This window comes from Pelodiscus sinensis, chromosome 12, assembly GCF_049634645.1.
Source record: "Pelodiscus sinensis isolate JC-2024 chromosome 12, ASM4963464v1, whole genome shotgun sequence".
NCBI lineage: Eukaryota > Metazoa > Chordata > Testudines > Trionychidae > Pelodiscus > Pelodiscus sinensis.
The window spans coordinates 49,179,063-49,207,004 of record NC_134722.1 but is presented as its reverse complement, the minus strand read 5'-3'; the positions used below and the strand labels follow the sequence as shown (position 1 = coordinate 49,207,004).

The following is a 27,942-nucleotide window of genomic DNA, read 5'->3' as shown; positions in this document are numbered from 1 at the left end:
TGCTCTACAGCCTGAGCTGGGAGGCAGCTGGCTTGTAGCTCAAGCGGGATAGGCTCATGCACTGACCTCCCACGGTCCCAGGTTCAGTTCTGCCTGCTGGCGTTACAGTTGCATTCGACAATTCTTTTCAGAAAATGTAACAATTTCAACGATCCTGCAGTCCTTACCGGCCATTGACTTCCAGTAGGACTAACTGTGCAAGGAAACCAGGCAGGCCTGAGCCCAAAGAAATGCACAGCCAAGAGGGGAACAAGACAAAGGCATGACACTGTGCCTGGTCACAGCAGCTAATGGTCATCTAAGTGCCCGCTGCACTAGCATGCTGGAACCAAACTTATGCAAGCAAGTGCTGTATGACTGATCTGTGCTAGTCTGAGTGTATTGTCCTCCATTGCTTCTTTCTCCTGTGTAACACGCTGGTAATCTGTGGTGCTTGTGTCGCTGTTTTGTGATGGTCATTTATCTGGTGGTGGATGTGGAGAGGGCTATGTGTCTTACTCAGACCCATTGTTTCTAGGGTTACTTGATTGTAGAGAACTGAACTGTTTGAGTCTCCAGTCTAGTCTGTACCGTGGTCTTGTTTGCTTATGTTCTTATCATCCCGTGTTGTGACTTCCACCTGTGGCCTGCGATTTGTTTCCTCTCTCATCCTCGTTCCAATGGCTTATGTGACATTACAAATCACTGTGTGGGACTTTCTATGCTCACAGATGCCCTCTTGTAAGCAGCTCAGATGATTCCCTCAGGTCTCTGTGAGGATAGTCAGTTGAATTCTTGATTGTATGCTTATTCCCGGATCTCTCTGTTTTAATGCACTGCAGTCCATATTCTCTACAGGTTCATGCCAATGGGAAAGAACCTTTACAATTGTGTCCTGGGTGGGAAAACCTAAATATAATTGCATTGCATTTTGTCACACCACACCGTAAATCTGTACTCCCCCCATTAGCTGCATGAGACAGACAGGCGTTCTCCCTTCCACCGGCAGATTTCTTATAGTTCAGCCCGGAGCAGTATTGGGAGGCCCCCCATCGTAAGGGCTGGTTGCATCTGTCTTTAGAAGTGACCATTTAGTGCACTCCAGTCCTCGGGTGCTCGGGATGTTGAAAGTTTCCTGGCTTGTCTGCTAACTAGCCTATATGTTTGCCTGGGTTGTGACTAGCCCAACTGAAAACCAGGTAGTTCACGAGGTTGATCTCCAGGGAAGGTGGCTTGCTGTCACTCTGCAGCCAGATCAACACTTACAAATCCAACAGCCTCACTGCGGGGGTGGGGCAAGCGCTGGAGTTAAGCTGACTTCTAACCCCTGGTGTGGCATAGCTGACCAGCTACTCTCTTTGCTTTCCCCAGTCTGATATGCGGCTGCAGATGGAAGTGGAGCGACTGCTCATACAGGAACATGCCTTGGAACAGCAGCAAGCTATTGCCTCTGATCTCACGGAAGATTTCCCCCCCAGCCAGCGTGCGCGCCGAAAACTAGCCAAGTTAGTGGTGGCCTGGTGCTTACACCTACAGAGCCCCAGGGGAATAGCTGTGCACCAGCTATGGGATGCTGCGAGCTGCTGAGTGTCCTCCGTTCCCACTGACATTTCTGGAACCTGGGGGTGTTCACACCTCACAGGATCAGTGCCAGCGCTGGGAGTTCAGAACCAGTTCTAATCGACTCTGGGACACCCCTCTGCAGCTGTGGGTTGGAATGTACAGCGTTCCTTGCCAACAATTTGACAATTCCATCGCTGATCAGGAGTGTCTTCCTGGTGCTGTGGGGCTGGTTTGTCTCCAGCTCTCAGCCCAGCAAGGTCACACACATTTGTCAAAGTCAAATTGTCTTTTGCCAGGTTAAGACGTCATCACTGGCAACAGCCAGAAACCATCAAGGCCGTTCAGGCTGGGTAATAACCATTGCTCCTGATGGGCAGAAAGCTGCACATGATAGGCTATCCAGACTGGGCATAGCAGCAGGGAAATGACCCACTCCTGGGACTAGGGAATTTCGCAGTGGACAAGACTTAGCTCAAGGCTCAAAGCTCGTGTGTGGAATCACAGGGGTGCACAGACCAAGAAGCTACCTCCTTACCCTTCCTTGAAATACATCCTGTCCCCTGCCCAGAACATGCTTGTGTTTCTGTCCCATTGCCTTCCCCTTCATGGAAGCGTGTGCGAAAGGTTATTGGTGTGCCTACATGCTCTCTCTAGCATTGCGATGCCTCCCTGACTTGCAGTCCTAACACCAACGAGGAATGGGCAGGCTTTGGAAGCTCCTCACCTCCTATCTAGAGGGGCTGAATGTGGCTTCCTAAGGGGATTGGCATGGGAGAAACCTGATTACAGTGCAGAGAAACTTCCCTGAAGTGTTCTGAAGCACTCTTGGCTGCCCAGGATCATAAACGTCACCGTCCCGCCCCCCCTTCGCCTTCCGCTGTGGTGCTCGGCTAGCGTCTGTGCCACTCAGCCAGGCCGCCGGATGGGAGCAAGTGGTGCAAGCGGCCGTTTGGGCTCCGCGCTCCCCATGCAGCACGGAGCCCAAACCGAGAGAGAGATGGAGAGAAGACCAACATGGAGGAGAGACCTGAAAATCCCGTCTTATGATGGGCTAATTGACTAGTTACTTTAAGGTACACTAGGGAACTGTTAGTGTGTGGCAGCAGTCTTTCCATGGACCAGTTAGCTTGCAGCATGTTGGTGTGTTTTAGAAATCACGCATTGCCGGCCATGTAGACAAGCCATTAATGGCACATCCTGGGGATTTAGGCCTGGGGCAAGCAGCCAGGGCTGAATTTTCAAAGCAGCAAATGATGATGCAACCATGGGACTTGCTCCTGGCTTTGAACATGCAGCCCAGCTGAGCAGGAGGCTGTCATTGAAACTGAGCTTTCATTAATCCTTTCAGAGTTCAGCTGCCGGAATACATCTTGGATTTTGGCTGCATCATTCTCGGGAACGTCCAAACGCACATTGTCAAAATCACCAACACCGGCCACTTCCCTGTGTCCTTCCATGCAGACAAACGGGCCTTGCGCAATACAGGTAATGGGGGAAGAGACTCTTCTGTGGGCATTAAATAAATGGCAGCAGGGATCAAAGGTTGGAATAAACCATCTCAGGCTGATATAATAGTTCAAATCTTGTTGAATGTGCAGATGTACTATGGGAAATCTCATCTCTTCCCATCAGGACTTGCATTTCTTCCCCTTTCCTCCACTCAGTAACCCTCTCCCTACCTGCCGCTCTGCCAGCTGTCTGTTTGCCAACTCTAGCTTCAGCTGGAGGGACAGAGAACCAGGTTTTTCTTCATCCCTCCACCCCAGTGTAAGGCAGCTCTCAGCTGATGGGGAAGCAGCATGCCCAGCTCCTAGCCAGTGCCCCATTGCTGGGGCGACGCTGGAGGGTCTCTGTGCTTCTTTATTCTCAGCTGGCTGATGATCTTCAGGGGTTAGATGAGGCTGCACTCAGCACTTTCTTTCCCCCCGTTGCTGGACTCAGTCTGGTCGCCCTCTGCCGGATACCTTGGAATACAGTTTTGCAGCATGGGAGCGCACAGACACATCCCATTCCAGGTGGACCTGAGCATAGAGCTTGTTTTGTCATTAAACTTGGGTGTTAGACTCACATGCAGGGCTCTGATCACGATGTTCTGTGTTTGCACAGTGAGGCCCTGATCTGTCACTAGGGGCCTTCAGTGCTCTGACGCTACCACCAGTAAATAATAACCCTTCTTTGTAACAGCAGTGAAATGTCTGGGCATTTGTTTTCAACATTTTGCTTTAAAATTACAGGAGAACCCATTTCTTAGCCAAGTCCTGTTAGAAAGCAGGGATTCTGCTGGGAGAAAGGACTTTAAAGCCACCTCTGGGGTGTCTGGTAGGGAGCTGCTGCTTGGGAACCTCTGCAACAGATTCAGAATACGCAGGATTTCAGCAGCTGCATGCTGAAGAGCAAAGTGTGCTTGTCCCTCCACTAAGGGATGTTGGCACAGGCAGACCAGAGGGGTTTCTCCTGGGCTCCGTTATTGTGGGCTGGGGTTTCCGGTGCTCTGCTGGTTGAATAGTGAGGTATTCTGCTGCCCACTGCCTTTGTGTAAATAAGCTCTTTGCATTAACAGGGATCACTCATATAAATCCCCACCCATGAGAAACTCAGCACACTAGCCAGAATGTATGCAAGTGTTCACACGAGCTCAGCTTTGCTGTTTTATAGTGTGCGTGTGCATACGCACGCCCCTTCCCTCTGCTAAGTAGAATCAGAGCTACTGTGCTGTATCATAGGCCCCATATTGCTTTCAGCCAGCAGATATTCTCCTTTCCTCTGGTACCTATGCTTTTGGAGCAGAGGGATCTGCTTTCTGTCATTCTGGAGGGCTGTTATCGTCACAGCTGCGTGGTGCAGTTACACTATCACTCATATGCATCATGCTTGCTGCAGACCTAAGGTTCCAAGTGGTTTTGTTATCCTTTGTTCAAGGTTTCAGAATAGAACTGGACCGCGTGAAGAACCTGCCTTACTGTGAGACAGAAACGTTTGGAGTGTGGTTTGATCCGCGCAGTGCCAACTTGCCCGTGGGAGATGTGGCAGTGCTTCTGCCCATAAAGGTGTGAGCTATTCTCTAACCCTGTAGGGTAAAGGGTTGAGTCTCTCTGAGCCCGGCTTCTCCAGCTGTTGCGGATCAAGTATGCCGTTAGTTCTTCCCCAGACTTCTCACCAGAGTGCTGTCTTGTGTACCGCAGGTTGTGGCTGGCCCAACATTTCATGTCTGTTTTTGTGCCACGGTAACCATGCCTTCGCTCTGCTGCTCCACCAACAAGCTGGAGTTCTCCTCCGTCCAGTGTGGGCAATGCCAGGTGGAGACCATCCAGTTCCACAATCAGCTGCAGGTGGCTTGCGAATGGCGCACTACCAGTAACGAGCAGATCAAAAAGGTAAAGGTACAGCAGTGACATCCCTCCCTGTGCTGCCACTCCTTTTTGTGCCTCCAGCCTCACTTCTACAACCCTTATTGTCCACTGCTTACCTCAGTAGTGATTCCATGCGTAAGTGTTGCAGAAAAACATCGCCTGATTTTAATCCTCCAGCCATAAAGTCAGCTTACTAGACCTTAGAGATACTGTAAGACCCAACATGCAATCAGCTAATGACATTTGCTGAGCAGATACATTTGAGCTGCTAACATCAAAGGTGTGAACCAAGCGGGAACTCTTTTCTAAGAGCATCATGGAATAGCCCTTTCTGTGCTTGATTCCTGAGCCCCATGCATCTCTCCTCAGACCAGGAGAAGCAGGAAGCACAAGGCTTCCAAGGGGATTGTGGGAAAAGGAAATGTCTTATGATCCTCTGTAGCACCTGTCAGCATTGATGAGCGCTGATGAAAATCTCATGCAGCCCTCTTCTGCCATAGCTGATCCCTGCATTTAAGGGACTTTGAGAGAGAACATAAGAACAGTCAGACTGGGTCAGAACAAAGGTCCATCTAGCCCAGTGTCCTGTCTGCTGACAGTGACCAATGCCAGGTGCCCCAGAGGCTATGAACGGAGCAGGGAACCATCAAGTGATCCTTCCCCCGTCGCCCATTCCCAGCTTCTGACAAACAGAGGCTAGAGACACCATTCCTGCCCAGCCCGGCTAATAGCCACTGATGGACCTAATTTCAATGAAATTATCGAGTTCTTTTTTGAATCCTGTTATAGTCTTCGCCTTTACAACACCCTCTGGCAAGGAGTTCCATTGGTCGACTGTGTGTTGTGTAAAGGAATACTTTCTTTGTTTGTTTGAAACCTGCTACCTGTTAATTTCATTTGGTGACCCCTAGTTCTTGTGTTATGGAAGGAGTAAATAACACTTCCTTATTTACTTTCTCCATACCCGTCATGATTTTAGAAACCCATATCATATCCCCCTTAGTCATCTCTTTTTGAAGCTGAAAAGTACCAGTCTGATTAACCTTTCCTATAGAAGTTGTTCCCAACGGCTGTTCTGAACCTTTTCCAACTCCTGTATTAGGGGAGAAAAGAGGAAGAATTGCCCAGCTGGAGATGTGGGAGGAGGTGGGGAAAGGCCTGTTCTGAGCATCCCCTTGTCTGTTTTGAAATTCCCACCCATGCTGTTAATTTTTTGTAATGAGCATCAAAAGTAAAATGCTGTAGCTACTGGCTTTAGGAGCTGGATAACTGGAACTGGCTGTGATTGCCTGGAACTTGCCACCTGATTAGCACCCGTGTCCCCTGGCATTCTCCTTCCATCATTTCTCATCCCCAGCCTGACCTATTACATACTTCTCTGTTTCTCATTGACTATGGAAACACACCTCTGCTTTGGACTGCTACTTGGCTGATCCTTGCTGTGTGAAGGCCGTGGCTGTAGCAGTGTATTGGGGTCTGAGCTAATTGTCTGGGTTTGGGTAATCAGGTGGATAAACACTTGCCAGCCAGCCTGCGGCGGAAGCTGCGTCAGGAATTAAAATTGAAGCCCTGTATCTTTGAGATGATCCCTGCCTGTGGAATTCTGGCCCCAGGGGAGCGCATGAATGTGCAGGTGAAGTTTGCGCCAGCAGAAGAGGTGAGATTGCCAAGTGATTCTCACAGAAGGGGGAGGTGGGGTGTTGGAAAAACACAGGTCTGGGTGACGACTTTTAGTTCTGTCCCTGCCGCTGCATTGCTCTGTGATTATGAGCAATGAACTTTTTGGAGCCTCGGTTCCATCTTTCATGCTAGAGATCTACAGTGAACTGTGCTAGCAGAGTGTGAAGTATTACTGTCCCATTCCTACTATTGCTCTGTGACTCCCTTTCTGTGGCTTCTACGGCTGCCCCTCACTCCAGGAGCAACTTTCCACCCTTAACAGCGCAGCTTTCCTGAGTGTGGCCATCAAACCCTGCCTCCCCTTCAAGGGGGAGACTCCGTGGGCCATCCAGCCCAGTAGCCTGTCTCTGGCATGGCCATGGCCAGATGCTTCATTGGAAGGTATAAGAGCCCCAGTGGGCAAAGCAGGCTGATCAGCCCCACGTATGTCTCACCCTGCTCTCCGGCAGCACTGCCAGGCATTATGCTCAGGGAGCCTGACCCTGTGAGCACTTGCCGTGCTGTGAAGGCCATTTCCCCACCAGTTTTGTGTGGTATATTCACTGAGGACAAGGATGAAATCACCCAAAGCATCATCTAGCTGTTGTCTGCTACCCACGTACAGTGCTGGGTCTGGAAGCACCCTGAGCCTGAATGCAAATACATTGAGCGAAAGGCCAGATTCACCAGCCATGTGAGCAATTGGGTGCAGCTTCATAGTCCCTCAGGGCCTGGATGTCGCATAGACCGATGGGGACTCGTGTGCTTCTGTAGAGCAAGGAGCATAGGGAATCTCCGGGGTTTCTCTCTCTCTTCCCAGCGGTTCTACAGCAGTTCTCTGATGGTGCACATCTCCCAGAGCAGTGACCGGCTGCTGTTGCTTGTCTCTGGATCTGGTCTGGAGCCACGCCTGGAGTTCATGCCCTCAGTGCTGGAGCTGGGGCCCCTGCTGCCATATGGCATGGGAGATGAGGCAGAGGTTGTGGTGAAGAACCCATGCAAGTTCCCCATCGAGTTCTACTCTGTGGAGTTTGACCAGCAGTATCTGACTGAGGAGAAGGTGAGTGGAGAGGGAGTCTTGGCCCCCCCTTGTCAGCTAAAACCTCGGAATGCTTCCGAATTCCTCAAGTTCCAATTCTTTAGTCAGCGGAACCAGGCAATAGAGGCAAACCACGCAGGAGAGCCTGAAGGCACAGCCGCTGTGGCACTGGCATTGAGCGGTAGTGCTGTTACATCTCCCATGGGCCATTCCTTTGTCCAGCAAATCCCTCCCTCAGTCTGCCGTTCCAGGGAAATGCCCTCTTCCCTCCGCTGCTGCTCTGACACCAGCACCTCTTGGCAGGGCAGTTTGGAGAGGGTGGGAGACCTTCCACAGTGAATTACTGGCCTCGCACCAGGGGTTAAGCCTCAAGAGAGTGGTGTAACAGGGCCTCGCACCAGGGGTTAAGCCTCAAGAGAGTGGTGTAACAGGGGTCCCGCTTCCCGATCCAGCCATAGCTGGCCAGCACCTCACATTACTCTGTAGCTGCATTGATGGGCTACAGAGGGGTATGTGGTCTGCTCAGCTCACTTGAGGAGAAGTCTCCACAATACGTGGCCTTTGAGAGAGAGGAGAAGGAAGGGAGGGTTTGTGAGGCTCCATAAGGGAGGGGGAGCGGATTCCTGGAAGCCTGTCCTATGCCTTTGGTATCTTTTCTTTTTGGCCACAGATTTTGCGGATGGTGAAGGGCTATGATTCCCACAACACCCTGCTGCTGCCCCCTCGCATTCCAGGTGAGAAGCTGCCCCCAGAGCTGCTGGAATATTACAAGGAACAGAAGAGGATTCCAGATGAGCAAGCTAAGGCCAAAATGATGGAGGCAATAATCCAAGAAACCGGTGAGGACTCTGAGCAGAGGGAGCTTGTGCTAGACTTTTAAGGAAGAGAACTGTCCCGCTTTGAGCTAAACTGCATCTAGGGTTTTCCCCCAAGCTAAACGTAAGTGCATTTGCTCATAGGAGGGCCCAGGATCAGCATGGAAATTCTGCGTTTGCCGGCCTTCCATAGCAGGCGTTGTGTGCAGCCACCAGCAGTCCCCAAACTGAGCACTGTGCATACTGGTCCCAGGTCCACTCTGACTTGCAGTGGGGAATCTCCATGGACTCTGATGTGTCATTTCTGACTTACGTGCGATGAGAGGAGACTTAGGCCCCATCTGCTCAGTGTAAATCAGGAGTGTTGCCACCGATGTCACCTCCCCTTTGTACTCACGTCCTGGGCTGAGGGCAGAATCCAGCCTTTTAGACTCCTGTCACTGAAGACCCCAGTGTGTCATGCGGGATTCTTGTCATACCCGCCTCGCCCTAGCTCTTCCCACCCACTGCTACCTTGAATAGATTCATCTGTTGGACAGCCAGGAGGAGTCATTGTGATCATCTTGTCTGGCCCCCCGTACAAACCCGGCCAGAGGACGGGTCGGATACAATACATTGCCCAACAGAGACTTACTTAAGCCATGTGCAGTTACAGGTTGTGAGTCACAACGTGCTGCAAGTGCATGAGAGACAGAGGCCAGCATTAGCCATCTAGTGCACATATTTCCCCATTATGTACACCTCCTTAAGAGCTCTGCATTTCTATTCCGCTAGTGTCTGATAGCTCTAGGTGCAGCAAATTCCTCTTGTCCGATCAACAGGAATTAGTTATAAACACAGAAATGGCTGATAAATACTGCCAGACTTCTGCAAACGCGCTCTCTCTCTCTCTCTCTCTCTCTCTCATATATAATGTATAAATAAAATCTGGCTGCTCTTTTACTTGCTGATTTGCTCTATATGTTCGGACAGTGAAGCTTTCTAGGCAATGAATCAAACTGCAACATGTACAAAAAGTAGAGCTAGGTAGTTGAAAAAGCTTGGAGTGGATGTTTGCAAGTGAAAGCCCTGATTTGATTTTCTGTTACTGCTGGATTGTATTATTTGTTACTTGTGAATACTTGGAGAACTGATGGGTAAGAATGGAAATGTCACAGACCTATGGCTTGGTCTACGCTACAGAGTTAGGTTGACAAAATGTAGTCATGTCAACCTAACTATGTCTGCAAACACACTACAGCCTTGCCCTCTCCGATGCGGTGACCTGCTGCACCGACTTTGTAACTCCACCCACTGTTGGCTGTCATTCTTGTCAATTTCACAGCTCCAGGCCAGAGCATGAAATTAACATGGGGGGTTCCAGCTAGATTCTAGCTGCCCCAGAGCTCCCTGCCAGGCTGCACTCATGCTCCAAGCTGGGCTGTGCCCACCATGCTCCCTGTTCAGAGTGGGGCTGCACCCCATGGAGAGCCTAGTTGCACCACGTTTCCCCACTCCTTTCCAGGAGCCCAGGGGCTGCTCCCCCAAGCTCTCTGCTCCCTGCCCTCCCAAGTACGGATCCAACAGCTCTTGGGCTGCTGGGCTGCCAGGGACAGCTGTGCACAGAGCCCAGAGCTAAGGCCCTCAGCACCCTAACGCACACACACGCTGCTCCTCTTAAGTGGGTGGAGGCACTTCTGATGAGGATTGCACCACCAACAGACAGGTGAATGGCAGAGTGGACGTTAACTACAGGCAGTCCCTGGGTTACGTGGATCCAGCTTATGTCGGATCCCTACTTACGAACGGGGCTTTTCTCGCCACGGAGGACGCGGGCGGCGGGACCACCAAGACGTGCCGCGGTCCCGCCACCCCTGTCCTCCGCGGCGAGAAAAGCTTGGTCTGCTGGGAGGGGGCGGAGAGCAGCTAGTGCGCTCCCCCCCACCCCCGAGCAAACCAGGCTTTTCTCGCCGCTGGTGCGGCGCTACTGGACCAACCCGGCAGCACCCCAGCTGCTCTACCCCAGGTATCCCCAAGTCAGCCGCTGCTGAAACTGACCAGCGGCTAACTACAGGAAGCCCGAGGCAGAGCTGCTCTGCCCCGGGCTTCCTGGAATCAGCCGCTGATCAGTTTCAGCAGCAGCTGACTTGGGGACACCTGGGGTAGAGCAGCTGGGGTGCTGCCGGGTTGGTCCCCGCAGCGCCAAGGTGCAGCGCTGCGGGACCAACCCAGCAGCACCCCAGATGCTCTGCCCCAGGCGTCCCCAAGAGCAGCTGGGGTGCTGCCGGGTTGGTCCTGCCGCACCAAGGGTTGACACTACCAGACCAACCCAGCAGCACTCCAGCTGCTCTGCCCCAGGCGTGTCCGATTCAGCCGCTGCTGGTCAGTTTCAACAGCGGCTGAATCTGGACGCCTGGGACAGAGCATCTGGGGTGCTGCTGGGTTGGTCCCTGCAGCGCTACACCTCAGCGCTGCGGGGACCAACCTGGCAGCACCCCAGCTGCTCTACCCCAGGTGTCCCCAAGTCAGCTGCTGCTGAAACTGATCAGTGGCTGATTCCAGGAAGCCCGGGGCAGAGCAGCTCTGCCTCGGGCTTCTTGTAGTTAGCTGCTGGTCAGTTTCAGCAGCAGCTGAATCGGGGACACCTGGGGTACAATATGTACCAGTTCTGACTTACATACAAATTCAAGTTAAGAACAAACCTACAGTCCCTATCTTGTACGTAACCCGGGGACTGCCTGTACTGCGGTAATTACAGCAAATAGCTATAACGTTAGGTTGACTTTGTTTTATGTGTAGACACGCCCAATGAACATCTGACCAAATTCCTAGCTGCAAAGGCTGTTCTTTGCGTGCATTGTGTTCTAGCTGTTCCCCATCTGTGAAAGGTTTTCATCCGATACTGAGAGCAGAAATCATGTTCTGTGATTGACCAGTCACACACCAAGAAAAGTACCTACTCAGAGACCTGTTTGCCGAAACCCCATAGGCTGCATGAGGAGCAATTCCCCCAGGCGCAATGGGCCGCTTGTGGCGTAGGCATTGCCTGAACCTAGCGTACACAGAGAGGCAATAACAGATGTGAAATGGTGACTAGCCAAGGACCACCTTGTCTTCCTGTTCTCACTCTCTGTTCCCCTCCCTTCTCCTCTTCCCTCTCCTTCCCCCCACGTAGATGAAGAAGAGACCCTGTCCCTCTCCGAGCACAGAGTGAAGCGAAACCCTTCCGGGTCCACCTGTACCAGCATCTTCCCCTCCTTCTCGGTTTTTGAGGAAAGCCGTTCTCACAAGGTGGAGTCTATACTTAAGCAGGAGGAGGAGGAGGAGGAGGAAGGACATGGGCCAGGTAACCACTCCCTGCTCCCCATCCATTATGGTGGGAATTTTGCAAATAGGGGGCTAGTGCAGTCCCTTAATCATTCCACTGCAGACTTGGCCTCCCAAGCCTGCTCACATCCGTCATGTCTGGAAAGTCACCACACCTCAGCTCCTCTCTGCACCTCAAGCCCATGATGCTGGGCTAGAGGGCCATGGGGGTGATGGCCAGCGGACTGGTGGGGCGGTGGGTTTACTGGCCCCAGCGGGGCTGACTCTACCTTGCCCCTCTAAGCTCCACTGTGCACAGACACAGGAGGAGCCCTGGGGAGCTGCCTTCCCCCAGCCCACAGCACCCACACGCATTCTGCAGCACGGCTGAGCAGGCAGAGCAGCGTTTGTTTCTCTACTTGCACAAAATGAGCAGCCTCTCAGCTCTGCAGGTCTGCAGCCATGTGACATCGCCTGGGCCCCCCGAACCTTCCATTGCCCCAGGAAGTGACCTGTCTGGCACTTGTGTGGACATGGAACCGCCTGCCACGTTAGCGGCTACACGCTGCCACGCAGGTGGGGCGGCAGCAAGTGCGTGGAGTCGATAAGCCCGGGCTCATTGGTCAGTCGTGCAGTCGACTGCACCTCGACATCCCTACCTTTGCCTCCTGGTGAACTCCCTGTCTCCTTGCAGTGTACGCTGCCTCTGCCCTGCCCCAGGCCCTTGCTGACCAGGAAGGTCCCTGCTGGGCCATGGCACCATCTGGCTTCAGTAACGTGCTCAGCTTGGACACCTGCCGACTGAGAGCCCCAGGACCTGAGTGTGGGTCTCAGGCATGGCAGTGCAAGGACAGCTCTGTCACCGCCGTGCATGTGGCAGCTGCTGGCAGTGCCGCAAGCTGAGCTGCACGGTATTCGGGGCGTTGTACGGAAGTAAACGGTGGTTTGCAAACACTGCATAGGAGGCCATGAGAATAATCTTCCTGGGTAGCGTTTGCTTACCCGTTTGACTGAACAGCACGGAAACCAGTGAAGAAGAGGAAAGCATCTCTGGGCTGGAGACTGGAGAGGACTCCTGCAGTTGGAATCTAGAGCAGATCATTGGTTTGGTTCACACATTCAATCCCCAGTGCTAGGCCTGCATGAAATGTCTGTTGGTGTGTTCCTGGTGCTTCTATTTAAGAACATCAGAACGGCCGGACTGGGTCAGACCAAAGGTCCATCTAGCCCAGTATCCTGTCTGCCGACAGTGGCCAGCACCAGGTGCCCCGGAGAGGGTGGACCGAAGACAATGATCAAGCGATTTGTCTCCTGCCATCCCTCTCCAGCCTCTGACAGACAGAGGCCAAGGACACCATTTTATCCCCTGGCTATCACCATTTGATACCCCCGGGACCGAACACCAGCTGCTGCCAGGCAGCCCGTGCGATGTCATGTCCTGTGGTGCTGCTGGTAGTGGATGTGCTGGGCAGTGAAAAGCGGGCAGAACCACTGGAGTGTGTGTGGCAGACAGACTGGCGGTTTGTTACCTGCTGTGTCTCCCTGCTCGCTCACTTGCAGCAGTGAGACGATGAGCTGAGAGAACACCAGGCGCTGCCCCCAGAGCTGTGGCCCCTAGTGTGATGCTGTTTGTGTCTTGTTGTCCCCACTCGGCCAGTGGCCTTTTCCTGAGGACTTTGTGTGCGTTGTCAGGGAAGGGGGCAGGCTCTTTGAGACACTGGAAGTCCCCTGACCCTTGTCTCTCTGTGGCAGAGGATCAGCGGCGCATTGACAGCAGCTGCAGAGAGGCTGTTGGAGAACTAGACGACAACCCTGTTTCCAGAGCCATCGCTCGTCACCTCGGTATCGATAACACTCCACAAGGTCGTGCAGCCAAGAACCGCAGAGGCATTGTCATCCTAATCCATGGCGCCCCCCTCACAGGTGCAGAAGGGTTGCGGGGTGGGGAGAGTGATCGCAGCTGCTACGGCAGTGACAGATTCTTTCCGATCATCCTCCCCACGTGGCCCGGAGGTGGGGAGGCTACTGAGAGCCAAAATGGTGGCAGCTGGGCTGGCGATGGGGCAAATAAAAGTGCCGCTCTGAGATGGGAAGCTGGACCTGGATCTCCTCTGTGCCCCCTTTCTGAGATGAGCTAGCTGTGGTTACACCAGAGCATGTGGGAGGAGAATCTCTTGTGGCAAGGAAGCTTCCAAGCATGGCAGTAATTTGTGCTAGACGGCCTCTGGAAGGGCACTGGCACAACCTGCCTCCCTAGTGTCACAAGCCCAGGGCCTGTGGCCTGGCCCTGCGGAGGGAGTCACTTCTGTTTGGCCACAGTGGAGCAGACACGGCAGGTGGAGGGAGCTGGAGAGGGTTATGTTTGAGGGAACTTTTCATTTTCCTTTCCACAAACAAACCCTCCTTACCCCAGTTTGTATCAGGCTCAGGTTTGTGAGAACAAACTACGTCCCGTCTAGCAGGGAAAGCCATCGGGGAGAGGTGTAAGGTAGGGATCTGGCGTTCCATGGCTGTGCAACACGGGTCCCTCACACATGCAGCATGGGGAAGGCTGAAGAGCCGCGCTGGGCCACCGAGGCTAAGTGAGTGGATGCACGAGTGGCCTCCTCCGTCGCTGTGGGCTCAAGACTATTGGAACCAAGATGGTCTCCAGGGACAGGGAGTTTTGCTAATTGTACTTGCCTCCTGGGAATTTGCAGGTGTGCCGATGGAACCGTAGCAGCGCTGCGATTGGCAGCAGAGGGAGCACATGGCTGCCCCTGCCGACGCTGTGTGCAGTATGCACGCACTACCCGTCATGTGCCCTGCTTTGTGTGTGCCACTAGCAATACCAGTAGGAAAACACCAGCAGAAATGGCGAACCCCCGGCATGGGCAACAGTAAAGACAATGGCTTGCGGTTCACACAGAGACTGCCGATGGGCCGCAGGCAGCCCGCAGGTTGCCCAGCAGTGCTGCAGAGATAAAGCCCCCGCCTGCCTTTGTCTAATGCTCTGGGGACATCCTGTTTCCATCTCCAGAGCCTTGTGTGCACCTTACACCACTACTTCTTCAGGTGCTTGCACGTGTCCATCCCAGGCTGGGGGCTGTGCGCCCCAAGCCGAGAGCTGGAAATTCCTCCCTCCCCAGCAGTATCCTTTGAGTAGGCTCTGGTGCCACCGGTGCTGAATGCTCATAGTGCTGGTAGAAGGGGCCCTGCTCCTCAGTCCCATGCGATGCTCTTGGAATTCCCCTCTTCCTTGGCAAAGCAGTCCAGTGGTTTTCTCTTGATCTCACATGGTCTATCGCACGGCGTACAGCAGATAGCATACAGATCAGTTAGAACAGTTTGGGTGCATTTTAACATAGGGCATGTTTCTGGTTTGGGGGGAAGGTCCTGTCCCCCCCACCCCTCACCCCTAGGAACCAGGGCACATCTCAGTTGCTCGGGTTCAAGGTGTGAGCCACCTGTGGCAAATCTATACAGGGCTGGCCACAACATTTTGGCACCTGAGGCAGGGAGCTCCAATGATGCCCCCCTGCCACCTTTTCTCCTGCCTGCCTGCTATGTCTCTTGTGCCCTCCTTCCTCCAGCACAGCACTCCCCCATCTCTGTGCATCTAGAGCAGAGACAATACACATGCTCCAGCAGCAGACACAATTTTCTGCACTCTGGGTCCTAGTGGGACTCCCCTTCCCCAAGTCTGGCACCTGAGGCGGCCGCCTCAGTTCACCCCATGGTAAGGCCGGCCCTGAATCTATACCCACTACTTACCCAGACTTGAGCTCCGTCAGGTGCCTGAAGGAGGGCCATAGGAGAGACTGCTGCTAACTCTGTTGAGAGTTTAAATCCCACATGCAAAAGGACTGGGCTGCGAGCAAAGGCCTCCTAACGCAGTGGTTCCCAGACGCTGGTCCGTGGTCCAGTGCCGGGCTGTGGCATACTGCCAAGCCACGCCTATGGGACGGGGGGTATACCCCAGGCACATCACCGGTGGCTGCTAGAACTGAAGCCGGCTGCTGTGCGGCGTCTCGGGGCTGGAGTGTATCCCCAGCTTGGCCCCCAGAGCCGCCGCACAGCAACCGGCTTCAGCTCCAGCAGCTGCCACGTGGTGGGCGCTGCAGCAGCTCTGGGGGCTGGGCGTTTATTGTATGCAAATGGAATGTTACCAGGCTGCCAAAAGTTTGTGAATGGGTTTGCCGGCCTGCGTTATGAAAAAGGTTGGGAACCGCTGTCCTAATGGAGGCAGCGCTAAAGCCAGCCTTAACGCTGAGCACATCTGCTTCGATGTGTAGTGCACCTCTGGCCGACCTAGCTCCCGTCTCCTTCGCCGTGCCAAAGAAGCAGGATCACAGACACTATGAAAAGAGCCATTTGCTGGCACTGGAGGGAAGCAAGAAAAGAGAACAGGACAGTGCAAGACCCAGAGCGGGTTGCTGTCTCTCTCTGGCGCCGTGACAACCACCACTGCCAATAGCTGTGCCAGTACCGCAAAACTCAGCAAAGAGCAACACCTCCTCCTGGCACCATGCCAACCTGTGTGCAGAGCAGGAGCATCAGCAATTTGTGACCCTGCCATTGTGTCTTTCAAACACTCAAGTCCTCACTAGGCGAATGGCAGCGGTAGCAGTGCCTCTGGGGAAGAGAGGTGTCCGGGGAAGACTGGTTTGAGAGGCTGGTCCCCACAGCAAGTGGAGCCTGACATTGCCCTCATATAATCAGCCTTCTGGAAGCCTGGCCTTCTGCTGAACGTTCAGACGTCAACCCTCACGCCTGCTCAAAGAACAGAGCTCGCCGGGGTAGTTCTCAACGTGATGGTGGCAAAGGCCGTTCTCCTGGAAGACTGTTTCTGGTCAGTCTCGTCACTAATATGCTCCCTCCAGCCGCGTCTGACCACAGCCAGCAGAATGTGCTTAAGGCTGCTAGATTACATGGCTTCCTGCCCAAACACAGTATGACACTCACGGCTGAGACTCAGACCTCCCCAGGTCTGGCTGGACATGGTGTTCCCTTCCAGACATCAGCTGGACAGCGTCCTCGCGGTGCCGCCTCAACTCCCTGGGGGGTGGCTAGTCCACAGGAGTGTCCTTTACCAGGTCCTGACCATCCGTACATCTGGCCTCCGCAGCCTTGGCACTAGGTTGGAGAGTCCACCTGGGACATCTCATGGCATGGTCTGGCCACATCAGTGTTAGGAAAATCAGAGCCCTGTGCCTAGCTTGTCAGTCATTCCTCCCCCGTCACAAACAAAACCATCTCCATTCTCAGTGTGTCATCCACATCCCTACTCCATTACCTTGCTCGAGAAAGGGGGTTTGCTCATCCCCTTTTTGTCGAGGGGATACTCCTCTGTGGGGATTCTGCATCACTCGTGTGATCCAGCTTCAAGCATCTTAAAACCAGCTCCCAGATCAGCTCCGCTCCGCAGGCCCGTTTCCACTCCCTTGACCTGAAGCTTAAAAGGGACATCTTCCCCAGGTGGGGTCTGGTGGGACCCAGCGGGGAGCAGCTGGGAGCTGGATGATGCCGTGAGAGACTTCCCAAGCCAGTGGGCAACATGGGAGGGGACCTGGCTCCATGCCCTCAGAAGGGGTGAGGCCTCAGGCAGAAGGGAGGGCTGGAGGCTCGCCTCCCCGTGCCACCTGGATCATGCTGCCTGGGGCTCAGTGGGGATTTAAAGAGCCCAGGGCTCCAGCCTCAGCTGTGGCCACGGTAGCACTGTAGCAGAAGTGCCAGGCCCTTTAAATCAAACTGCCCCCTCCCTCTTTGTTCCCCTTTCCCCATCAGCAGTCCTGGAAAGGTGCTGGGGGCTGGGTTACACCACGTCCCCCTGCTGCTGTTGGAGGGGGGGGCCCCGATCCTTGTTGTTAGTACCTGACCCCCACTAGTCCCCAGGCTGCGTTGCTTGGGGGAGAGGGCTCGGAGGAACACCGTGGAGGGGAGCTTGTCCTGGCTCTGCCCCAGACTGGTGGTGGTGTGGAGGGGGCGGTCCTGAGGCTAGTGCCACATCCTGTGTCCCCCTCAGCAATTCCCGGGGGTTATAAATCCTGCCCCAGGCCGTTGGGAGACTTGCTCGTACGATGCCTGGGTAGAGACGTGCCGCCCACGAATGCCTCCAAAGAGACTGTTTCTCTCCAGGAAAGACAACGGCAGCTGTGGCTTTGGCCAAACACTACGGTGCTGCCTGCCTCTCCATTGACTCTGTGGTGCTGGATGCCCTGTCCGACAAGAGCAGTCCCTCCGGCCTTCGTGCCCGGGAGTTGTGCATCCGGGCTGCCATAGAGCAGGCGCATCGGGAGTCAGAAGAAGCGGGTAAGGGCAGCTGTGCTGCACAGAACTTCTGGGCATGACCTAGCCCCATTTTGATAGTACAGCCTTGCCCTCGGTTAATTTCCTCCCCCTACCAGTGTATTGTCATGGGGACTCTTGGAATCCTCGGGGTGGGCAAAGGACATCTCGTGGGGAGCACCGCAGAGGGCAGAAGCTGGAGCATGAAGCAGTCTTCTCTGCTTTTTACTTCGTTTTGAAGAGCCACAATACTGGACAGTAATGGATTTCAAGCCTTGCAATCAAGAGGTGCAGAGTCCCTAGTGGTGCAAAGTCTAATGTGGCTCTTGCCTGTTAAAATCTCTCTGCCTCTGCTGTTCGTACCTCGGCATTCCAGGACGTTGTGATGTTCTGGATGTATTCCTTTTCTAAGGGGTTGCCCTCATTCACGGATGGGTACAGCCTCTCTGCCTATGCTTCCCGTTATGGTCACCCAGAAACGCTTTCCATGCTCTCTTGCTATTAAGGTTTAAGTCCCCTGCAGTGCCTACTATGATCCAAAATGATTGGTTTGAAAAGACAGTGATTTAATAAGCATGGGGCATGTGGGACATAAACCTCCAGGCCAGTTATACAGTGAGCTACAGAAAAATACAAACTTTTTTTAATTCACATCTTTAAAGGTTTTGTGCACAGAAGTTGCTTCTGCAAACTCTCTAAAAAGATTCCTTCTCCTAGGTCTTGTGCCCTTATCCATGTGGCCTTGTGAGCTGTGTGCACTAGCAAGCTTGGCGTGCAAAGTTTATGCTGTAAGCCCAATAGCGAGATTATCAAAATGTGTCCGGGCTGAGAACTGTATTTTGCCTCACTTAGTTTTCAAAGTTAATTGAAATTGGAGCTGGAACCCCGAGGGGGACTTTTCCCACAGGGTCCTGCAAAAAGGGATCTAGGGGTCAGAGTGGACCACAAGCTAAATGAGTCAACAGAGTGACACTGTTGCAAAAAGGCAAACCTGATTCTGGGAGGCATTAACAGGAGTGCTGCGAGCAAGACACGAGGAGTCGTTCCGCTCTGCTCGGCGCTGATCAGGCCTCAGCTGGAGTGTTGTGTCCATTGCTGGGCACCGCATTGAAAGAAAAATTTGGAGAAGGTCCAAAGAAGAGCAAAAAAAATGGTTAAAAGTCTAGAAAATTTGACCTATGAGGAAAGATTGAAAGGACTGAGTTTATTTAGTTTGGAAAAGAGAAAACTCGGGGACATGACAGCTTTCAAATACCTTAAAAGGGTGTTACAAAGAGGAGGGAGAAAAATGATTCCCCTTAGGCTCTAAGGATAGAAAGTGAAGCGGTGGACTTAAATTGGAGCAGGGGAGGTTTAGGTTGGACATTAGGAAAAATGTCCTGTCCGGGTGGTTAAGCACGGGAATGAATTGCCCAGGGGGGCTGTGGAATCTCCATCCCTGGAGATAGTTAAGAGCAGGTTGGACAGACGCCTGTCAGGGTTGATCTAGATGGTGCTTGGTCCTGCCGTGAGGGCGGGGAACTGGATTTGATGCCCTCCTGAGGTCCCTTCCCGTCCTAGGATTCTGAGTCTGTGGCGATCCCCAGCCGAGGAATGACAGGGAGACCCATTAACAGGAATGATTTTCATGACGGCTTTTGTGCCTAACCATGGTGCAGGGCCATTCGTTTGTGCTCTGCATGGGTGTTCCTCTAACTGCATAGGCTTTTATAATGGCCATCACACAGCACTCTTGTGAGCTTTCCCATGACAGCGACGGAGACGTGGGCAGAATGTGTATTCTGCACAATCAGATATGCCCCCAGTGCTAACAGCCAGCTTGTGCCCAAAGGGCCTAATCCATTCTGGAGCGCCAAGCTCCTGGGGCATGCTTTCCCGTGTGTCTGGGCAGCTCTGCCAACAGGCAAAGGCAAGCTACCAGCAGGTGGGGTGAAGCTGTGTTCATCCCAGGCTTGAATCCAGCCCTGGCAGTGGGAGGAAAGCTAACCGCTGTCACCAGTCTTCTGCAGAATGGCCATGGTTTGCCTCTCCTTACTGAGGCTAAGCACCTCTTTTCTCCTGGCAGGTCAGTCATCTGATGGGTCTGCAGGCCAGACAGCTCTGGGCACAAGACTGAGTGTTGAGGCTTTGGCCAAACATACCTCAGAGGGCAGCCAGCATAGCTCCGAGACCAAAACCGGGCAACCGTCCCTCATCTCCAGGGGCTACCGGGGCAGCACTGCGACAGGCCGGGGGAAGTCAGAAGGCCATGTGTTGCAGGCCCAGAAGCAGCAGCAGCACCAATTGGATCAAACTGCACCACAGGTGAATGCAAATTCCCGTCAGTAAATAGGTGGATTTTCCCATCACTCTTCTAACAGCGAGTGAGAAGCAACGACTGGCCACAGTCCAGGACCCCAGGCAGACACACCCTGCATAGGGGGTAGCACCTGCAATTTTGTTAATAAATATGTAAATTGAGATGGAAAAAAAAGAATAGACTGGATCCTGAGGGAGATTCTGGAAACTGGCTTAGCCTGCAGTGGCAAGGGGATTCAGGCACAGCTATGCCTGCATAGCCATGAGCAAAGACCCTTCATGGAGACTTAGCTTCTCGCTGCAAACGTTCTTTTGCTGAAATAGTTTATGCCAGTTCTCTGGACAAAATAAGGTACATCAGCAAAGGCCCGTTTTAGCCAGTTTCACTTCCTTCCAGTATGAAAAGTTGTAAACTGACCTTATTAAACCAGCTCATGTTTCTAGTGTAGATGCAGCAACAGAGCATTTCAGGTATCCAGTGCAGCCAGGAGGCCGTCTGGGTCCCACTCTCTTGGGGTCAGTATACCATTCTGGGAGCACAGAGCTCCCAAACTCAGCGTGAATAAGCATGTCACTCACCCCCATTCTGTGGAACAGTGCAGCCTCCTGCCACGCTGTGCCCTGCCAAATTTGGAGGGGTGAGCAATTCCATCTCCTCTTTGCTGCCCCAGCGGGTGTATGTTGCCCCCGGTGAGGGAACAGTCATCCCTAACTGGTGTCTGCTTGGCAGGGTGGATTTGATTTAAATCACTAGTTAGGAAGACTCAATTTAATCAGTTATCTACATAATGGTGTGGTAGATCTCTGGACTTCCAGAATACGCTGCTCAGACAGTTCACTTCTGTTTCTATGCCTGTCCCTACCTTCTCACATTTATCTCCAGAATTCTTCTCCTTGTCCAGATCTAATCATTGGTACATTGAACTTTTTGAAACCTTGCACTTTTAGGGAGTGGTAAAGGATTTTCTCTGTGTACACAAATTTGCAAAGGGACAATAGAGTTGAAATCTGTTATTTCTCATTTCTGTATATTATTTCTTTATTTATAAACAGTTTTGCTGTTAACAAGCATGTTCTCTGTGGAGACACAAAACCACAGTTTGAGAACTGCAAAACTAAGCATCTCTGATGGCATCTTCTAGACTGAAGACTGAGTCCCATTGGGTAGATAAGAAGGTGAACTTCCATAATTTATAACAGCCTCTGAAACCCCGTAAGATTGGGTCCCTAATCCATGAGCGATTGGAACGCCTTTACAACATTTTCTTAAACATTACTTGAATATGTGGTCCCATACTATAGAATTAGAATTTATAATCCCTATTCCATGATGAGATATCTTTGAGCTATAATAATGTGTCTTAATTCAAACTCTTTAGAGAGGTTTTTTCTCCAAAAAGCATTTTTCTCTTCAAAAAAATCCCATTGAAATTAAAAAATTCAATTTTTTTTTAAATCATCGATTTTTATCCACCCTGGCTTGTGGGAAGAAAATCCCTCCCTGCCTAAGCTCCCTTGCCATGGCCACAGCCATTCTGGCCCAGCAGCTTCCCCACTCGAAGTGGTCCGCGGGCCAGAAGGCCCTGCTCCACGGGTGTGCTGTCAGGGTCAGAGGGCCCACGGTCCCCAGCATGATTGTTTGTAAGAGCAGGCTGGACAGACACCTGCCAGGGCTGGCCTAAGACCTAGGTCACAGAGGGCTGAGCTTGCTGACCTCGGGAGCCATCTCCCAACCCGATGACAGCAGTGAGGAGAAGTTGTGCTGCTCACATGTGACAGCAGCCGTAGCTGGTAGGGTGAAGGGGCTGGTGTGATGGAGAGGGCTGAGTTTTTTGTGAACCGTTTTTCCTTGTGATGGCGAATGCTTCAGGTTCCTAACAGCCCGATTCTCAGTGCTCCTGCCCAGCGACGGCTCAGCATCAGCGCCAGCATGGCAGGAGAATCAGGCCTGATGAGCTGCGTGCTTCCTGAGGAGCTGCTGGTGGAGATCCTTTCAGAGAGGATGCAGGTATGGCAGGGACTTAGCTGGGTGGAAGGAAGCTTGGTGTGTCAGGTGAGGGGGCTGGTGAGAAGGGATGGAGAAAGGGGTTGAGTTAAACGATCTGGTAAGGCATTGGAGAGACAGCTCAGGACAGTAAAGGGCATAAAGAGAAGGAGGCAGAGAGAAGAAAAATAGGGGCAGCGGTGCTAGTGATCTCCTCTAGCTCATCCAAAAATGGGGAGCTTGATAGAGTCAGTGGGAGAGTTGCTGTGGCCGTGGCATGCAGGAGGACAAAGGTGGCCATCAGAGTGGTCCCTTCAGGCCTGGGGACCTGACCAGATATCTGGGGATAGAACATGGGGGAATAGGTGCGTGTCTGTGAACACAGAGCCGCTGCACCTTGGGGTTTTCTTTTTCTATGCGCTTTTCTCTCTTTCCACGTCCTTCGGTGCACTGGCTGGTCTCTGTTACATCATGGAATCATTTGGTCCCCTTGTTGTTTGTGCCTAGCAGGTAAATTCAGCTGCCTGTGTACATCTGGAGGCAGGCTGCACTGTGCTTTGGGACATTCCCTGTACTGCATTCTGGTAGGGCTCCTTGGCGCTCCCAACAGGCCACTCGGGTTTGCTGACCAGCCAGTGAGAATGCTTGCGAATATGCTTTTACGTCCGACTAGTTTTGTTTATTGATGAGAATACCCTGTCCCCTGGAGGGTGGATTTATGTCCTTTGTGTTCCACATTCACAGCTGAGCGACTGCTATCAGGGAGTGGTGTTTGATGGACTAGAGACCCTCTTTGCCTGCAGTATGCCTTCTGCTCTTCTGTGCCTGCTCAAAGCAATCAACAACCGGCGTTACATCTATGCGGTGAACCTGTGCCAGAATTATGCTGCCATGAAGGCGAGGGAGAAGGCCAAGAAAGAGCAGGAAGGTGAGAAGGTTTCTTCTGTGAACACCCAGACAGTCACACCTCTAACACATCTGTCTGTATAGGCATTTCTAATAGCAGCTGTCAGAAAACTGGGAATTTTTCCACCTCCAAAAATTTTGACCAAAACAAAAATATTGTTTTCATCAAAATGTTATGTTGAAAACGTAGATTTTTGGAGTGAGAGTAAAAATTCAGATACCAAAATATTTCAGTTTGGAAGTGTTACTATGGTGCCTCATGGGAGTTGTAGTACAGCCACCTCATGCTCCTATTCTCCTTTGTAGGTCAGGATCCCTGTCAGACTTCCTCTCCCATGATGCATCAGGCAGTGCATCCTGGGTAATCCTGGCTGTGGTGCATGTTGGGAGTTGTGGTCCAGTTCAGGATCCTATCCGTTAAAGGCAAACCAGGGCACACAGTAACCAAGCTATGTATCTAGGAGCCAACACACAGGGGAGTGGTTTTAGGGAGAGGTCCTGAGATCCCCCTAGTGTGTTGGAGACTCTGGCAGTGGAACAAGGAAGAGAAATTCTCATGGAAGAAAAGGGCACAATCTAGGTGCCTGGGATGAATCTAAGCTCTAGCTCTGTTTTTGGGGTAGCTGTGCTCTTGCATCAGGATCATCAGGTAGCTCTAACTCTCCTATGGATTCATTGCATTCCTGCTGGGACTATCTCCTGGGGGGGAGGGGAATTCCCGCTAAGATTTTCCATACATGAGCAGAGTGAGTTTTGTCTTGTGCACCAATATTGTATCTACATAGAGAGAGAGAGAGAATATGTTATGGAAGAAAGAATACTAAACCAGCCCTTTCCCAGTCGCAACGAATAGGAAGAGCTGTTAAATCAGCACTTTCACCCACATATCATTATTCTGATGGCTGATTATAAGTGCCAGTGTCCTGTATTTGTCCCACAATTTCATAGAATCATAGAACTGCCTTTAGATTCCTTGCTATGTGTAGTATGAGAGACTAAATGTTTTAAACTTTCTTGGCTTACCTTATACTAGCTGAAGTTTTGAACTTTTTTGTTTTTAAAATGATTTGAGATTTTCTAAGAGCTACCTTGCATTATGTGGGCCCCAGCCCAGACACCCATCCCCTAGATCCCTTTTTGCTTGTGGTGCTGTGTGGGGAAACTTGTCAATCCAGAGTCACAGAAAGTCAGCCAGATACTATTGGCAGATTCCCAGAGAACAAGGTCAGTGGGCTGCATCTGCACCGCAGAGTAAGAAGGCTTGAACTCTGGGTCCTGGCTTGACTCAGGCTTGGCCCCTCCATCCCCATGATTTAGCCCTATTTGTGTGCGGACTGAAGGGGTAAAGCCTGAGTTTAAGCTATGGGCTTACGCTGCAGTGTAGACATGTGCCATCCCCCACCTGCAGCCCCTGACTCAGTGGCTTCTAACCAGAGAGGGGAACATGCCCTTGTGTGACCTTGGGGCACTGCAGAATCTGGCAGCAGGGGGAGGGCTTGTCCTGTTTTCAACTGGTGCGTTTCCCTGGCTGCATGACAGAGCAGGAAAAGAAAGATGCCCTTGCGAGGGAGAAGGCTCGTCTCCAGGAGATGGATGAGGAAGAGTACGACGCTCTCACTGAGGAGCAGAAGGTTCAGTTTGATAACGAGCTGTTGCAAGCGCTACGGGAGCGGAAAAAGAGGTGTGTGAACTGTCCCTGCAGCTGCCTGGCAGAGCTGCTCCATCTTCTGTGCTTACCTGTGCCTTCCCTCAGCACCATGGACTGGCGCTAGCGGGCTGCTTTTATCAGGCAGGCAGGGGTGGCGGTCTGAGCAGGGGTGAGTGGGACGTGGGACTGAAGCTCAGAAGCAGCTGCAGGAAGTTCTGTTTTTCCTCTATGGCTCGGGAAGTGGGAGGAGCAGCTCACAAGAGGTGATAGAGCCTCTGCTCTCACATAAGGACCAAATGACCCTCTTGCAGGGATAGCACACTAGGCTGGCACTTGGGAGACCTGAGTTCTAGTCCTGGCTCTGCTGCTGGCCTCCTGGGTGACCTTGGTAAGCGACTGTCCCTTGCTGTGCCTTAGTTTCCCCATGTATAAAGTAATGATACTAACCTTCCTGTGGCCAGTACTTTGAGCCCTGCTGATAGATGAGAAGGACTGGATAAAACTAGGTGGTATCACGCTTTATCCATCCTAAATTAAGAACAACCCTGTTCTAGAGACATAGAGAACGTCTTCTCTTATTCCTTGAAAATCACGCATCAATGATATTGACTCCGTTTTGTTGCTATTTTCACAGTAGATAACTCCTTCCAGTGTTATCTGCCCAATACCCCTCTCCTTGACTTAGTTCGTGTTGTGGCACTGGCCATAAATATTAATGTAGTCAAAGGGTGCGTGATAGAGAATTAGGTTCTTATTCAGATAATCATACTTATTCAGTAGGAGCACTTACGCATGTACTTAAGTCCCGCTGAAGTCAGTGGCATGGTTAAAGTTAGGCGCTTAGTTAAATGCTTTCCTCAGTTGAGGCCAAACAAAGAGAAGACAAAAAATCAGTGTGTTTGTTTTTAAGTTGAGGTGAGTTCAGTTATGTATTGTGTGGGTTTCCGAATGAGCAGCTGTATTACTGACCTGGATGCTCTGCAGGAGGTGAGAGGGGATTATCTGAGGGTCCCTTCTGGCCTGAGGATCTCTGGGTTTGGCTGTACATTTGTCTCAGGGTGCTGCAGGGCTCAGAGCAGATGGTGAGTTTGAGTTTTCTGTCTGCTTTGCTGAAGGGAGATGGAGAAGTTGGCTCGAGAGCTTGAGGAAAAGAGGTACCAGCAGGAACTGGAGCGCTTGCGAGAGGAAGAAGAGATGAGGAAAAAGACCAAGCGGTTGAGGAGGGATCCTGGAAAAGACAAAGATGAGGCACTGGGAAAGAAAAGCCAGCTGGGAAGCAAACAGGTGCGTGGTTATTTTAATAAAGCTGCTGAACTCTGCTTCTGCGCTGACCTTGCCACGGCACACAAGCCAGCACCAAAGTAGCTGGAGGGCCAATCGCATGTAATTTATGAGGCCAGACAACAGAGATGAATGTGTAACATGGTTCTGTTTTTTAAGACTGTTGGAAACCTGCAGCTGCTGCACAGCACAGTGCTGGTCAGCCAGTGGTGTTTCCCAGTTGAAGCTTGTGGCACCTGCTCTCTACAGACCACGCTGACTTTCCGCAAATGCACTGGCTGGTTTTGACCCACAAAGTGCATGTGGTTTTAGTCTCTTGTATGTTAGGAATTGGTCTTTCTGCCTCTTTTGCATCGTGACATCTGATCTGTTCTTTGTGGCAATCCATCGATGCCTGCTGCTTTGGGCTGGAAGTCCTAGACAGCCCTCCTCTTCCCACCATTGCCTGTCCTGGAGTGTGGGGGAGTCGCAGGGCCCTGCATCCCCTCTGCAGTCACATATAACTGTCAGCCGGCAGGTAGAACAGAAGGGTTATTGGTTCACAAGGACACAGCGTAGCACAGACTTGAGAACATAAGAGCAGCCAGACTGGGTCAGACCAAAGGTCCATCTAGCTCAGTGTCCTGTCTGCCCACAGTGGCCATTACCTGGTGCCCCAGAGGGAGGGAACACATCAGGTAATCCTCACGTGAACCACCCCGTCTCCCACCTCCAGAGAAACAGAGGCAAGGGACACCATTCCTACCCATCCTAGCTAACAGCCATTGATGGAACTAAGCTCCATGAATCTGTCTAGCTCTTTTTTGAACGTGGTTAAAGTGCTAGCCTTCACCACATCCTCTGGCAAGGAGTTCCACAGGTTGACTGTGCACAGAGTGAAGAAAAACTTCCTTTTGTTTGTTTTTAACCTGCTGCCAATTCATTCATTTGGTGACCCCTACTTCTTACATTGTGGTGGATGTTTTCAGAGAACTATCCACAATGTCAAGATCTCCTGAGTAGTTGTAGCCAAATTAGTCCCTGTCGTGTTTTATGTCTAGTTGGGGTTATTTTTTCCAATGTGCATTACTTACGCTTATCCACATGAAATTTCATTTGCCATTTTGTTGCCCAATAACGTCGTTTGGTGAGATCTTTTTGAAGCTCTTCACTAGGGGTGGGCAATCATTTTTTGCCCCAGGCCACACTGGAAGGGGCGGGGCTGGGATACTTCTGGGTTCCCCACCCCAAGATCATGATTGATCTGGGGTGGGGGAGCACCTTTGCCCCCCCCCCCCTTCTCCCTAGGTGCCCATGCCCCTGGCTGGGAGGAGACTTCCCACTCTCCCCTGCCCCCAGCCCAATCTTGGCCTAGGGGCGGGGGAGCATACGAAGTTTCCTCCACTCTGTCCCCACCCTGCATGGCGCATAAAAGCACCGCGCACTCCTGGCTGGGTGGGAGGAGGCTTCACACGCTCTCTCCCCCCCAGGCCATTCGGGGCCTGGGAGCAGGGGATCGCATGGCACTTCTAAGTGCCACAGAGTGGAGGAAACTTCGCCCTGATTGGCCTGGGGTGGAGGAGCACGCAAAGCCTCCTCCAGCCCTGCCAGGAGTGCCTGGCACTTCCAAGTGCCATGCATTCCTGGCAGGGCAGAGAAAACTCTGCGCTCCCCCTGTCCCCAGGCCTGGGGGGGAGCAACAGGGCCTTCACTTGGTGGGCCGGATCCGGCCCGCGGAGGCCCTTTTGCCCACCCCTGGACTAAATCAAGCACAGCCTCGCCCCTTGTGGCTTCCAGAACCAGCTGCTCCAAGAAGCAGTCGTTTAAGGTATCAAGAAACTTTATCTCTGCATCGCGTCCTGAGGTGACGTGTGTCCAGTCGGTATGGG

The 27,942-nt window shown here is 52.3% G+C and overlaps 1 protein-coding gene across 4 annotated transcripts in view; it reads left to right on the top strand.

Annotated features, from left to right (window-relative positions):
• Positions 1–27,942, top strand: part of HYDIN (HYDIN axonemal central pair apparatus protein) — a 389,718-nt gene that overhangs the window by 265,024 nt on the left and 96,752 nt on the right. For all 4 annotated transcript variants that reach the window (XM_075940644.1, XM_075940645.1, XM_075940646.1 and 1 more), the window contains 15 exons: positions 1,351–1,484; positions 2,891–3,027; positions 4,462–4,589; positions 4,725–4,916; positions 6,400–6,549; positions 7,372–7,611; positions 8,261–8,429; positions 11,560–11,730; positions 13,443–13,613; positions 17,808–17,981; positions 20,023–20,261; positions 22,126–22,263; positions 22,984–23,167; positions 24,685–24,826; positions 25,909–26,077. In XM_075940644.1, coding sequence (XP_075796759.1) covers positions 1,351–1,484; positions 2,891–3,027; positions 4,462–4,589; positions 4,725–4,916; positions 6,400–6,549; positions 7,372–7,611; positions 8,261–8,429; positions 11,560–11,730; positions 13,443–13,613; positions 17,808–17,981; positions 20,023–20,261; positions 22,126–22,263; positions 22,984–23,167; positions 24,685–24,826; positions 25,909–26,077 — 2,538 coding nt within the window. The remainder of the gene's footprint in view (positions 1–1,350; positions 1,485–2,890; positions 3,028–4,461; positions 4,590–4,724; positions 4,917–6,399; positions 6,550–7,371; positions 7,612–8,260; positions 8,430–11,559; positions 11,731–13,442; positions 13,614–17,807; positions 17,982–20,022; positions 20,262–22,125; positions 22,264–22,983; positions 23,168–24,684; positions 24,827–25,908; positions 26,078–27,942) is intronic.